General features: G+C 42.1%; 1 protein-coding gene across 1 annotated transcript in view; it reads right to left on the bottom strand.

Annotated features, from left to right (window-relative positions):
• stxbp4 (syntaxin binding protein 4) overlaps positions 1–3702 on the bottom strand; it is a 41100-nt gene extending 37398 nt beyond the window's left edge. Inside the window, 1 exon segment of the mRNA XM_055149939.1 lies at positions 3647–3702. Within this exon segment, the coding sequence (XP_055005914.1) occupies positions 3647–3702 (56 nt within the window).
• Between the last annotated feature and the right edge of the window lie 11825 nt (positions 3703–15527).

Raw genomic sequence — 15527 nt, 5'->3', positions numbered from 1 at the left:
GTTTAGTCCTGGTTTAGTCCTGGTTTAGTTCTGGTTTAGTCTGGTTTAGTCTGGTTTAGTCCTGGTTTAGTTCTGGTTTAGTCCTGGTTTAGTCCTGGTTTAGTCTTGGTTTAGTTCTGGTTTAGTCCTGGTTTAGTCCTTTTTTAGTTCTGGTTTAGTCCTGGTTTAGTTCTGGTTTAGTTCTGGTTTAGTCCTGGTTTAGTCCTGGTTTAGTTCTGGTTTAGTCCTGGTTTAAGTCCTGGTTTAGTTCTGGTTTAGTCCTGGTTTAGTTCTGGTTTAGTTCTGGTTTAGTCCTGGTTTAGTCCTGGTTTAGTTCCTGGTTTAGTCCTGGTTTAGTCCTGGTTTAGTTCTGGTTTAGTTCTGGTTTAGTCCTGGTTTAGTCCTGGTTTAGTTCTGGTTTAGTCCTGGTTTAGTCCTGGTTTAGTTCTGGTTTAGTCCTGGTTTAGTCCTGGTTTAGTTCTGGTTTAGTCCTGGTTTAGTCTGTTTAGTTCTGGTTTAGTCCTGGTTTAGTCCTGGTTTAGTTCTGTTTAGTCCTGGTTTAGTCCTGGTTTAGTTCTGGTTTAGTCCTGGTTTAGTCCTGGTTTAGTTCTGGTTTAGTTCTGGTTTAGTCCTGGTTTAGTTCTGGTTTAGTTCTGGTTTAGTCCTGGTTTAGTCCTGGTTTAGTTCTGGTTTAGTTCTGGTTTAGTTCTGGTGTTTAATCTGTGTTAATCCTCAGAGCGGCTGCACCTTCACAGAGGACGACTCACAGACAGAATCAGACTCCACGTGTGTGTGTGAGTGTGTGTGTGTGTGTGTGTGTGTGTGTGTGTGTGTGTGTGTGTGTGTGTGTGTGTGTGTGTGTGTGTGTGTGTGTGTGTGTGTGTGTGTGTGTGTCTGTGTGTGTGTGTGTGTGTGTGTGTGTGTGTCTGTGTGTGTGTGTGTGTGTGTGTGTGTGTGTGTGTGTGTGTCTGTGTGTGTGTGTGTGTGTGTGTGTCTGTGTGTGTGTGTGTGTGTGTGTGTGTGTGTGTGTGTGTGCTGTGTGTGTGTGTGTGTGTGTGTGTGTGTGTGTGTGTGTGTGTCTGTGTGTGTGTGTGTGTGTCTGTGTGTGTGTGTGTGTGTGTGTGTGTGTGTGTGTGTGTGTGTGTGTGTGTCTGTGTGTGTGTGTGTGTGTGTGTGTGTGTCTGTGTGTGTGTGTGTGTGTGTGTGTGTGTGTGTGTGTGTGTGTGTCTGTGTGTGTGTGTGTGTGTGTGTGTGTGTGTGTGTGTGTGTGTGTGTCTGTGTGTGTGTGTGTGTGTGTGTGTGTGTCTGTGTGTGTGTGTGTGTGTGTGTGTGTGTCTGTGTGTGTGTCTGTGTGTGTGTCTGTGTGTGTGTGTGTGTGTGTCTGTGTGTGTGTGTGTGTCTGAAGCTCTTCTTGATCTACCCTTGGCTCAGGACGTCTGTGGTCTTAAATAAACTGGTTCTGTGTCATGTGTCAGATCCAGGTTTAATCCTCCTCAGAGAGAAACGAGCGGAGGCTGAGTGGAGGCGGAGCCGAGCGGAGGCGGAGGCGGAGCGGAGGCGGAGGCAGAGTGGAGGTGGAGGCAGAGCGGAGGCGGAGTGGAGCGGAGGCGGAGGCGGAGGCGGAGGCGGAGGCTGGAGGTGGAGCGGAGGTGGAGGCGGAGGCGAGAGGCGGAGGCGGAGGCGGAGGCGGAGCGGAGGCGGAGGCAGAGCGGAGGCGGAGGCTGAGCGGAGGCGGAGGCGGAGTGGAGGTGGAGCGGAGGCGGAGGCGAGAGGCGGAGGCGGAGGCAGAGTGGAGGTGGAGCGGAGGCGGGTGGAGGCGGAGGCGGAGGTGGAGGTGGAGCGGAGGCTGGAGGTGGAGCGGAGGCTGGAGGCTGGAGGCGGAGGCCTCACAGTGAGGCACAGTGGAGGCTTGGAGGCTGGAATGACATGGAAAGGCAGTGGTTTGCTCAGACTGAGATGTTTGTTACGGCACAAGTGAAAACTCTGCAGCTGCACTTAGAATAATTATAATGTTCAGTTTTATCTGCAGACGGAACAAATCAGACGATGAAATAATAAAGTCACTCACAAATCTGAGACTCTGTGGAGGCTCTGGTGTGACCGTTTTTAAAAACATAAATGTTTGTTGTTTTGTTTGTTTTGTCCTCGTCTGTTTTGAAAATGTCCATGAGTCTGGAATAAAAATGAACTGAACTTGAACTGATTGAACTGAATATTTGAATCTGATTTTTTTGAAGTGTCACCACAGCAGAACTGACACCAAACACGTTTGTTTTGGTTCGTTTGGGCGCTTCACCTTTAGCTCCGCCCACACCTCAGAGACCGGACCAGGATCCAGCTCAGACCTGGATCGTAACCGGACTGAGAAGACCAGACCTGGATCAATCAAAGCCTCTAAACACGAGGTTTATCCCAAAATAATACCCCCATCTGAACCAGGACTAAACCAGGACTGAACCAGGACTGAACCAGGACTGAACCAGGACTGAACCAGGACTGAACCAGGACTAGTCCAGTTTTTGGTCCAGTTTTGGTCCTTGTTTTCATGTGTGATCTGAACTGTGCCAAATTTCTTTGATAATTCTGACCCAGATGTGCAGAGTCTCGACATCTGGACTCACAGCTGCACCGCCTCAGACCACAGTCCACCTTAAACACACACAGTCCACCTTAAACACACACAGTCCACCTTAAACCACACACAGTCCACCTTAAACAGTCCACCTTAAACACACACAGTCCACCTTAAACACACACAGTCCACCTTAAACACACACAGTCCACCTTAAACAGTCCACCTTAAAACACACACAGTCCACCTTAAACAGTCCACCTTAAACACACACAGTCCACCTTAAACAGTCCACCTTAAACACACACAGTCCACCTTAAACACACACAGTCCACCTTAAACAGTCCACCTTAAACACACACAGTCCACCTTAAACACACACAGTCCACCTTAAACAGTCCACCTTAAACACACACAGTCCACCTTAAACAGTCCACCTTAAACCTCTGTATGACCTTTCAGCGTTAAAGCTGTGCTGTGTGACTTTTTACTTGAGGCTCAGTCACCTGTTCGTTTCCATGGATACGTCCTTGCTCTGCCTGGAATGTTCCACAGTGCGACTTTAAACAGTTACAGGTGATTTTACAGATAAAAACGACATGTGACTGTGAGCGCGGTCGCCTCTCCACAGAGCTGACCGGGAACTAGTCTGGTTTGGTCTCCATGGATACAGAAAGATTTAAAGTCATACTGTGAAATATTCCAGACAAAACAACAACATCTTCACAGAGAAAAGTGTTTGACGGAGCCTCCAGCCGAAAAGTTACACAGTGTATCTTTAATAAAACCAGAACAAACACAGAAAACTGAACCTGACATGTACAGACCTGGTCTAGTCCTGGTCTAGACCTGGTCTAGTCCTGGTCTAGTCCTGGTTTAGACTTGCTTTAGTCCTGGTCTAGACTTGGTTTAGTCCTGGTTTAGTCCTGGTTTAAGACTCTGCTTTAATCCTCTCTTAATCCCGGTCTCTCCCCGTGTTTGTCCCGGTTCGGTTCGGTTCGGCTCGGGTCGGGTCGGCTCGGGTCGGGTCGGGTCGGTCGGCGGCTCGGGTCGGTTCGGCTCGGGTCGGCTCGGGTCGGCTCGGGTCGGACTCACCAGTAGAGCAGGGACAGTCCATCGAAGCGGTCCGCGTCGCGAGGCAGCAGTGGCATCGCGGACGACACGCGTGGAAACCGGACCTAAAACGCGACCAATCAGCGGCCGAGGAGAGGAAAAAAAACAAAACCAAAACAAATCTGATCCAATGAGGGAAGAGGACACTCCGGGGAGAGGCGGGGGCACGGGGAGGGGGGCACGGGGAGGGCACGGGAGGGCACGGTCCGGAACGGCGCGGGTCAGGCGAAGTCACCGCACCTGGCGCTTCAGAGCCGCGTCTGAAACGCGTCAGAACCACGAGAAAAATCAGGGACAAAGTCTTTAAAAACAAAAGAACAAAAGATAAAAATACAAAAAATTAACAAACTTTGTTTAGTCCGGGTTTAGTCCTGGTTTAGTCTGGTTTAGTCCTGGTTTAGTTCTGGTTTAGTCCTGGTTTAGTCCTGGTTTAGTCCTGTTTAGTCCTGGTTTAGTCTGGTTTAGTTCTGGTTTAGTCCTGGTTTAGTTGTTAGTCCTGGTTTAGTCCTGGTTTAGTCCTGGTTTAGTTCTGGTTTAGTCCTGGTTTAGTTCTGGTTTAGTTCTGGTTTAGTCCTGGTTTAGTCCTGGTTTAGTCCTGGTTAGTAATCCTGGTTTAGTCCTTTTTAGTCCTGGTTAGTAGTCCTGGTTTAGTCCTGGTTTAGTCCTGTTTTAGTCCTGGTTTAGTTCTGGTTTAGTCCTGTTATAATCCTGGTTTAGTCCTGGTTTAGTCCTGTTATAATCCTGGTTTAGTCCTGTTATAGTCCTGGTTTAGTCCTGGTTTAGTCCTGTTATAGTCCTGGTTTAGTCCTGGTTTAGTTCTGGTTTAGTCCTGGTTTAGTCCTGTTATAATCCTGGTTTAGTCTGGTTTAGTTCTGGTTTAGTCCTGGTTTAGTTCTGGTTTAGTTCTGGTTAGTCCTGGTTTAGTTCTGGTTTAGTCCTGGTTTAGTCCTGGTTTTAGTTCTGGTTTAGTCCTGGTTTAGTTCTGGTTTAGTTCTGGTTTAGTCTGGTTTAGTCCTGGTTTAGTTCCTGGTTAGTTCTGGTTTAGTCCTGGTTTAGTAGTTTAGTTCTGGTTTAGTCTGGTTTAGTTCTGGTTTAGTTCTGGTTTAGTCCTGGTTTAGTCCTGGTTTAGTCCTGGTTTAGTTCTGGTTTAGTCCTGGTTTAGTTCTGGTTTAGTTCTGGTTTAGTTCCTGGTTTAGTCCTGGTTTAGTTCTGGTTTAGTTCTGGTTTAGTCCTGGTTTAGTCCTGGTTTAGTTCTGGTTTAGTTTAGTCCTGGTTTAGTTCTGGTTTAGTCTGGTTTAGTCCTGTTTAGTTCTGGTTTAGTCTGGTTTAGTCTGGTTTAGTTCTGGTTTAGTCCTGGTTTAGTCCTGGTTTAGTCCTGGTTTAGTTCTGGTTTAGTTCCTGGTTTAGTTCTGGTTTAGTCCTGGTTTAGTCCTGGTTTAGTCCTGGTTTAGTTCTGGTTTAGTCCTGGTTTAGTCCTGGTTTAGTCCTGGTTTAGTTCTGGTTTAGTCCTGGTTTAGTCCTGGTTTAGTCCTGGTTTAGTCCTGGTTTAGTTCTGGTTTAGTCCTGGTTTAGTTCTGGTTTAGTCCTGGTTTAGCGCCACTGAAGCGTCGCGTCGCGTTTCACCTGCGCAGCTCCAGGACAGTGTCGCTTCAGTCCGCTGCAGAAACGATCCAGAAACGCATCAGAACCGCGCCTGGACCTTTCATTCACCGCTCCAGACGCTTCAGAACCGCGTCAGAACCGCGTCCGAACCTCCAGGCCGGACTCTGGCCCAGACCAGGTGCCCCGGAGCCACGAGGAGACTTCAGATAATCCCGTTAATCCTGACCTGCTTCGGCCCCGCGTCAGAACCGCGTCAGAACCGCGTCAGACCCGCAGCGACAGAGCGAACCCAAAACCCAAAACCCAAAACCCAAAACCCAAACTAAACTAAACAAAACCAGAACCGGGACTGAACCAGAACCACGTGGACTCACATAATGATCATGTTTATTTTCACAGGAGCCTGAAATTCAACATTTAAACTCGATGTTTCTCTGTTTGTTTTTCATCAGTTTGTGGTTTTGTGTTTAAACTTTAAAAATTCTAAACTGTAAAATTCCTTCTAGAAAAAAACAAAACCACAGAACTCAGCCCGGGACCAGGGCTCCATCTTGTGGCAAAACTAAGAATTACACGCGCAGTTTAATCTGTTTTATTATTTTTTTTTACTTTTTTACACACGCTGTTTTATTTTGGACTATTTTAAGTTTAGTTCATAAATGTAAATGACTCGGTTTATTTATTATAACATTATTTTTTTTTGCAATATTTTATTTTTGCATTTTGTTTGAGTTATACACAACAAAACACATAGTTGAACGACAAAAACCCCACACCCTCCCCGCTCCCCCACAGAAAAAAAAAAAAGGGAAGATGCTTCACACAGTCACACGTTTCAACAGTTCACACAGACACACAGACACACAGACACACAGACACACAGACACACAGACACACAGACACACAGACACACAGACACACAGACACACAGACACAGACACACAGACACACAGACACACAGACACACAGACACACAGACACATAGACACACAGACACACACACAGACACACAGACACACAGACACACAGACACACAGACACAGACAGACACAGACACACAGACACACAGACACACAGACACACAGACACACAGACACACAGACGTCAGTGGAGGCGACATTCACATAATCCACGTCAGGACATTACACATGTTCTAACAAACGTGTTGTCAGCTTTTCTGAGGCTAAAAGTGTCTTTTCCAAACACACAGTTGTTCATTTCCGTCTTGTAATGGGGGGTCAGACTTCCAGGTGACTGCAGTGCATTTTCTTGCCACTGCCAATGAAATTTCAAAAAATTTTATTTTGTATTTATTTATTGATTCAATTTTCTCAAAATGTCCAAGTAGGAAAAATTCAGGATCAAGAGGTATTGAAGTTTTTGTGATTGTGGAAAAGGCTCAGCAAAAGTCAAACCAAGAACTTTTTCCTTTGACACATGTTCAGGTACAAGGCAAAAATGAGCCCAGTTCTACAGAACATCGGAAACATTGATCAGAAAAATCTTTTTTTGTCTTATGATTTTTTTCTGGGGTTAGATATAAGTGATGAAGGAAATGATAATGTATAAGTTTATATCGGAGCGTTGGTGGTGGCAGATAAACTCTCGACATAAATTCGACCAGATTTTATCTTCAACTGTGGTGTTTAAGTCTGACTCCCACCTCCTCAGATCAATACAAGGCTGGTTTAGGACATTCATTTATCAACAAAGTTTACATCTTAGAAATAAATGTATAAGGTCCAACATCGTGTAACAACCTTTCAAATGCTGTAAGTTTGGGCAATAATATAGTACGGCCCAGTTTACTAGTAATAAAACGATCGTAGTTGCAGGTAACAAAAGAATGTATTATTTGGTAAGATGTATTTTTCTTTTAGTTTTTCAAAGGACATTAATAATCCTTTTTCAAAACAGTCCTCCAATATATGAAGACCATTTTGGTGCCACAATTCCAAGATCTTGTTGTTTCCAGTCAATGGGATCAGATTGTTTTGTCTCAGTGGTGATTTTGGCCAACAGTCTTGTGTCGTTCCATAACTTTAGAAGGTGGAGGAGAACAGGATTGTCAGTCTTTTTTGACACTTTGGAATTATATTTGTAAACAAAATCATGAAAAGCATCTTCTCTCAGAGAATGAAATGCAATATGAACCCAGGATGGAGACGCCTCCCGTCAAACACAGAGAAGATAAATCACATCTGGGCTGTGAGGTAGTATTTTTTAAAACTGGGTAATTGAAGTCCTCCTGACTCATAGTTCCATGTCAATATTTCTAAAGACCTTCTTGCCACTTTCCCATTCCAAATGAAGCGCCTCACAGTTTTGTCAAGTGCTTTAAAGAATGTTTGTGGTTGAGCTACTGGAAGTGACTGAAACAGATCCTGCAGCCTTGGCTAAATGTTCATTTTAATGCAGTTAATCCTCCCAGTCAGAGTGAGAGGAAGATTGGCCCATTTATGCAGGTTTTCTTCAATCCTTTTCTCCAGCGCAGCAGAATTTAACTTAAACAGATTTTTTAACTTGCCATCCAAATGTAACCAAGATCTGTTATCCCTGTTGGAGTCCGTTTGAATGAGACGCCTCCACACTGAGAAGAATTGAATTTTGTTAATGGAATAATGTCGCTTTTCTCATAGTTGATCTTATATCCAGACACAGAGCCGTATGGACTCAGTAAGTTTTACAGTCTAATAAGGGATGGAGAAGGATCTGATATATATAGGATTACATCATCAGCCAATAGATTGATTTTATGAGCCGCGTCACCAACCATAAAGCCTTTTATATTTGGTCGTGTCTAATCGCCTCTGCCAACGGCTCAACAGCCAATACAAAAAGCCCAGGAGACAGTGGATCAGCCCTGACGACTTGACCTGTTTAGTGGGAACGACGCAGACATCAGCCCGTTAGCAGTTGTCCTCGCCTTTGGTTTATAGTACAGAGTTCTCACCCAGTCAGGAAAATGTTTTCCAAATCCAAATTTTGTCAAAACGTTGAATAAATCAGGCCATTCTAGCCTGTCAAAGCTTCTCTGCGTCCAGCGCCGCCGCTGCAGTAGGATCAGACCTGGTTTTTACCAGATGAATTATGTTAAAAAACCTGCTTAAATTATTTGTGGATATTCGCTTCTGAACAAAGCCAAACTGGTCTGGATTCATTATTTTTGGTCGTACTTGACTGAGTCTGTTTGAAATCAGTTTGTCGTCTGTCTTCAGTGATGATATTGGCCTAAAAGAGGCACATTTCAGTGGGTCTTTGTTTTTCTTATGTATTACTGTGATTGTAGCTGTTGTAAAGGACTACAGGAGTGTATGTGTTTTTGACACTAAATTTGTCACATCCAAACTCAATGGAACAAGCAGGTCCTTAAATTCTTTATCAAATTCAGGTGGAACCATCGTCTCCTGGTGCCTTGTTTGACTGAAGTGAACTCAAGGCTTTAGTCATTTCTGTTTTTGTAAAAGGGAGATTCAGACTCTGTCCTCGTCACTAATCTCAGCTCAATTAACTGTGGACAAGAAGTTGTCAATATGAAGTTCTGATTGATACAGATTTGAATAAAGTTTTTTAAACATATGGTTTGTCTCAGTTGGGTTATAAGAGATGATTCCTGCTTCATTTTGAACAGCATTGATGTTCCTACGACTTTCCTCTGCTTTTCGCTGCCATGACAACATTTGATGTGTTTTTTCTCTCCCAATTCATAAAACTTTTGCTTTGATCTCAAAATATCCTTTTGGGCCTGTATGTGTTCGATGTTTTATACTGAATCTTTTTCTGAACTAAAGATTGACAAGTGTCATTAGAGCCACTTCTTTGGAAATCTTTTTCCAAGTTTGTAATTTCCCGCTCTGTCTTTTCAATATCTGCTGTGAATTTCTTTTTCAGACCCTCAGTATAAGAGATGATTTGTTCCCTTATTGAAGCTTTCAATGCGTCTCAGAAAATAAAACAAGTGGGAGAAGAAGCACTGTTCGTTTCACAAAACAACTTTATATGAGCTCTTATAAAGGAGCAGAAGTCAGATCTCTGGAGCAGCAGGATTGAGACGCCATCTACAGGGAAACAAAATGGACCAAAGTTAATGGTGATTGGTCAGACAATGTTCTGGGTAAATATTCTGTATCAATACTGTATGAAGCAGCTGGGAAGACAATAAAAATAGATCAATTCTGGTGTGAGTTATGAAGGCTTGAAGAAAATGAACAGTCTCCAGTCTGAGGCATTTGCTGCCAAATATCTATGAAGTTTAGATCTTTCATATAAATCAAAGTCATTTTGGCGGCTTTTGATTTGGAGATTAACAGTAGAGGATTTGTCCAATGATCTAAACAAAAGTTGAAGTCCCCGACTAATAAACTGTTCTTCCCTTCAGCGACTTTAAGGAGCCTGTCTCGCATAAACACTTCGTCATCATAATTAGGTGCATATAAATTTAGAAGTGACCACTGTTCTGAAAAAATTCTACAGTTTGCAAAAACATATCGTCCTGAGGATCAATGAAAGTATCAATCACTTCCAGAGGTGTATTTTTTTTCACAGGAATGGCCACTCCCCTGGTCTTTGAGTTAAAAGGTGATGACATCACCAGGCCAATCCACTCCCTTTTCAATTTCTTCTGTTCTTTACTGGTGAGTTTCTTGAATGAAAACAACATCTACATTCATTTTCTTCAAATAAGCCAGAACTCTTTTCCTTTTAATTGGACCATTCAAACATTAACATTAAAACTGACACATTTCAACATCCTGTCCATAAAACACTTTACGTTTCATATTTTCTTCATGACCTCTTAGAATATCACAATAAGTGGAATGTCTGTCAAATGAAAAGTAGTGTTTTGTAGAGGGAGAAGCATCCATAAAAATAAAAAGAACAAAAATATCCCCAAAACAAAAACAAGGGTGAGAGCAAAACCCTGCAGTGCCAACGTCTGAACGTGAACATGTGGCACGGTTCCCTTCATCTGGAACTGGTCTTGTGTTTGTGAACAACTGTTAAGATCCTGAGATCTGCTGCCCCTGGGAGGTTCTCCGTTAGGAAAACATATATAACATATATAACATATATAACATATATAACATATATAACATATATAACATATATAACATATCAGAAAACACTCTAAATACTCCTGAATATTATCGGTAAGATAATTACCTTAATGTCCAATGTGAAGCACATGATTATAAACTGAACACAAAGCATCGCCGCCTCCTTCACCTTCTGTATCGATCCACACTTTATCTGGTGTCTGCGTCCTTCAGAAACGCTGCTGCCTCTGGGTGATTTGAAGAATTTTCTTTTCCCATCGGGAAGTTTTATCTTCAGAGTTGCAGGATGGATTAGAGAATATTGAATATTCCTGGATCGCAGCTCTTTTTTCACTTGGTCGTCTTCCTTTCGGCGCTTCACCGCCGCCGCTCAGATCAGGAAGAACATCAGTGGCCTGGTCTCCTACATTATGGGACCATCATCTTCTCTGGAGAGTTTGGCAGCGGCGCGGAGCATCTTCTCCCTTTCCTGATACTTCAGCAGCTGAACATCGTATCAACACGGGTCTGGGTCTCGGCGCGGATGTGAGTCGCTCTATTATCAGCGGTTCGGGGAACTGCTCACGCCCCAGTGTTTGGTGTCAGTTAGTAAAAAACACCACCGGGTCATTTCCTTCACGTACATTTAGGAGGCGTATGTTGTTGCGCTGTGGTTTTCAAGTGACTCGACCTTCTCCAGTAAAAACAAGTTGTCTTTGCTGAACTTGGCCTGTGAGTCCATCTCCGCTGCTCCGCCTCGTTTACGCGGGTGATCAAACCATCAACCACAGCCTCGGCCCTGATATGGAATCGTTCATCTCTGTCGTCCTGATGTGTAGTTTGTCGCTCAGGGCCTGATTTCCAACACGTATCTCCTGGTACAAGTGCAAAGTCCACAGGTAATGACACGTGCTCAGAAGCCTCGTGCTCGCGTCTTGATGCAGGTCGTCTTCGGACGGTGCATCGCTCACGTATGTGGAGTTCACTTGCTTATTTTTCGATCTCAAATCCATTGTTCAGCTTAACAACGGAAACAGGTGTAGAGCCGCGCGACTGCAAAGTTGTAGAAGTGTTTTCAAAGGAACTTTACCGGAGACAAACTAGCGTCACGTGACCCCCTTATTATAACATTATTTTTAATTAGATTGTCCATCGTTTTAGACAACAACAGGCTCATTTAAAAATAAAGAAACAAAAAACTCATTTAAATTCAGTTTGTAATGAAAATGTCAGAAAATAAAAACAGAATAAATCATGAGGTGTTTGTGAGAATCAGAGACGTCGACTTTAATGACAAAAAAACAGAAATATCATCATCATCTCATCATCATCTTCATCATCATCATCTTCATCATCATCATCATCATCATCATCATCTTCATCATCATCATCATCATCATCATCATTCATCATCATCATCATCATCATCATCATCATCATCATCATCATCATCTTCATCATCATCATCATCATCATCATCATCATCTTCATCATCATCATCATCATCATCATCATCATCATCATCATCTTCATCATCATCTTCATCATCATCATCATCATCATCATCATCATCATCATCATCATCATCATCATCATCATCATCATCATCATCATCATCATCATCATCATCATCATCATCATCATCATCATCATCATCATCTTCATCATCATCATCATCATCTTCATCATCATCATCATCATCATCATCATCATTCATCATCATCATCATCATCATCATTCATCATCATCATCATCATCATCATCATCATCATCATCATCATCATCATCATCATCATCATCATCATCATCATCATCATCATCATCATCTTCATCATCATCATCTTCATCATCATCTTCATCATCATCATCATCATCATCATCATCATCATCATCATCATTCATCATCATCATCATCATCATCATCATCATCATCATCATCATCATCTCATCATCATCATCTTCATCATCATCATCATCATCATCATCATCATCATCATCATCATCATCATCATCATCATCATCATCATTCATCATTCATCATCATCATCATCATCATCATCATCATCATCATCATCATCATCATCATCATCTTCATCATCATCATCATCTCATCATCATCATCATCATCATCATCATCATCATCATCATCATCATCATCATCATCATCATCATCATCATCATCATCTTCATCATCATCTTCATCATCATCTTCATCATCATCATCATCATTCATCATCATGTGTCTCGTCTGCACTGATGATCTGCCTCAAGTATCTACAGAACATTGGACAGGTGCAGGTCAGGTATCGGTATCGGTATCGGTATCAGAAAGTTCACTAAGTATGAGTGTGGGATCAGAAGGACAGTTTGAGTAAAACACGGTTTTCTGAAATGTCCTGACGATCCGACGCCGACACGAGGACTAAATGTTTGTTTCTTCGACGGAGCGACAGAAGAACATCCGAGGTCTGTGAAGGACACGTCGTTACTGAATTATATAATTAAGAGTAAAAAGATGAAGAGTCCAGAGCTTTTCCACTTTCCCCGGAGTGTGTGTCGGTGTAAACGCTTGATCCTGTCAGAGGGGAGGGTCTTAATCCACTGTTAATCCTGAGTCCTGATGGAGAAAGATAAACTGCAGCCATGTTTTATCAAAGCAGCTCCATCTCTCCTCTTCCCCTTCCTCCCCAAACACTCTCCTCTTCCTCTTCACTCTCTCCTCTTCCTCTTCACTCTCTCCTCTTCCTCTTCACTCTCTCCTCTTCCTCTTCACTCCAGGAGTAAGTTTCAGTCTGAGAAAAACTCCAAAACTAACTGTAGAATTTCAAGTTTTATCTGGAACATTTCACTCCAAATTCTACCAGGATGAATCAATAATTAAAGAGCCTCTTTCGTGCATTATTCAGTTTTCAGCCTTGGCGTTTTCTTAAATCAAAATCTTAAATAAAAAACCTCCAACCCTCCAGCTGCTCAGACGTGAACATCCAAAACACCCACGGGGAATATCTATAGAATAAATGTAATATATATAATAAATATCGTAAAGTATCGGAGGGTTTGACTTGTTTGGATCGACTCAGGAGTGAAAATGAAAAGGCTGAAGTTTGTCCGTCTGTTCACACACTCCTGCAGCTCGTGGTTTTAAATCCCAGATCTTTTATTTAGTTTTTATTTAGGTGAAAAGTTTCTGAATTTTAATACGACGGAACATAAATGAGCTTCGAGGACCAAACACGGCAGCTGTAAAAGTCTGAACATCTGTGGAACTGAACGTATTAAAGAAACAATAAAAGGAGGAGAGAAACTGAAAAAAATAAAATAAAAAATACTGCAGAGAAATTCCGACTTAGTGTGACCGGTCGTTCCTGTTTTCCCGGGACAATCCCACTTCTGAGCTTGTGTCCTGTCCCAGAAGATTTATAAAACAAATTAAAAAAACACTGATTTGTCGCAGTTTTATACAAGAAATGTCCCAGGTGTCTCTGTTTTTGACCAATCTGATCCGTACGGAAGCTGAGAGGGTCACAGCAAACGCAAACGCCGCAACAAATACAAATGCAACACAACAAAAAGCCACAACAAACAAAAAAACCACAACAAACCAAAAAAACCACAACAAACCAAAAAAAATAAAGCCACAACAAACCAAAAAAAACTACTATACACCAAAAAAAGCCACAACAGAAGTGACCGTTGGACCGATCAAGCGACAAGTGAAGAAGAAGAAGAACTACAACGTGAAAAGTAAAGGAACGGAGAAGTTGGAAACGTAAGTAAAAGTCATTTATTGTTTTATCGTTATTTGTTTCACGTTGTAGTTCTTCTTCTTCTTCACTTGACGCTTGATCGGTCCGTCGGAAAATCGAGTCCCGCGGTCACTTCCGTTGTGGCTTTTTTTGGTTTGTTGTGGCTTTTTGTTGTGTTGTCGTATTTGTTGCGGCGTTTGCGTTTGTTGTGACCCTCTCGGCTTCTGTAGATCCTGACACCAGTAAAGACATAAACTTTATATTATATTTATATTATACATGAATTTTTGAGTTAAAGTTTCCGAGCTTGGGAAAATTGTATTTGCTGATGATACAACATTATTTTACTCGGGAAAAGACATAAAAATGGTCAAAGAGCTAAAAAAAAAAAAAAAAGAAGTAAAATACTGTTTGATTTAAACGGATTGATTGTCAATGTTAAAAAAAAAAAACTAATTTTATTTTGTTTAAAAGAAAAAAGACGACATAAGATTAGAAATAGAAGGAAACAGATTCAAAGACGAAATGAGTTTTAGGATTTTAATCGATGAGGATCTAAACTGGAGTTTGTCTCATATAAACAGTGTTTGGGAGTAACAGATTACATGTACCAGAGTAATCAGAGTACTCATTATGAGTAACTGTATTCAGTTACACTTACTGTTTCAGTGAGTGGTAATTGGATTACAGTTACTTTTATTTTGTAATTCCACTCATTGCCGGAAACTAAAACAGGTCTAATCAATCAATCAATCAATCAATCAATAACTTTATTAATCCCAAAGGGCAGTTCAGTTGGCACATCTCTGGTCACGCACAATATATAAATATAAATAATAAAGAAAAAGAAAGACACCAGACGTTTGAACCTCAGAGCATCAGGGACACAGGAACTAATTCACTTTCCATTTCAAATCCTTCTGGCAGAAGAAGAAGAGGTTTGTTGTAGTGGTTAGTGTTTTGCTGTGGGGACATAGCGCCTCCCAGAGGACATCTTCATGAACTGTGAGTGCAGGACACGGTCAGTCTGGCTCAGTTTGGCCTTAGTCTTTTGTAACACCTGACGTCTCCACAGACTCCAGATCCTCCAACTGAAAACCAAGGATTTTGCTGCAAACTTTTACAATCTGGTTCAGACTCTCGTCTTTCACAGAAAATCCATAAAACCAACAAATAAAAGAAAAGGTCAGCAAACTTTCAATAAAACAATGATCAAAATTATTTAAAATATTAGATGATAAATTAAAAGAGCTGAGCTTCCGCATCAAGTCAGGTCTAAACCAGGTCTAAACCAGGTCTAAACCAGGTCTAAACCAGGACTAAACCAGGACTAAACCAGGTCTAAACCAGGACTAAACCAGGACTAAACCAGGACTAAACCAGAGGAGCAACAGTTTCATGTGTTTGTTGCTTCTGTGTTTGTTTCAGATTTGACTCTGGTCGACTCGTGAGTCGAGGACCCGAGTGTGGACCAGAGTT

This window comes from Boleophthalmus pectinirostris, unplaced genomic scaffold (assembly GCF_026225935.1).
Source record: "Boleophthalmus pectinirostris isolate CB_2022bp ecotype Guang Dong unplaced genomic scaffold, ASM2622593v1 HiC_scaffold_14, whole genome shotgun sequence".
Classification (NCBI taxonomy): domain Eukaryota; kingdom Metazoa; phylum Chordata; class Actinopteri; order Gobiiformes; family Gobiidae; genus Boleophthalmus; species Boleophthalmus pectinirostris.
This window is presented reverse-complemented; position numbering and strand designations above follow the sequence as displayed.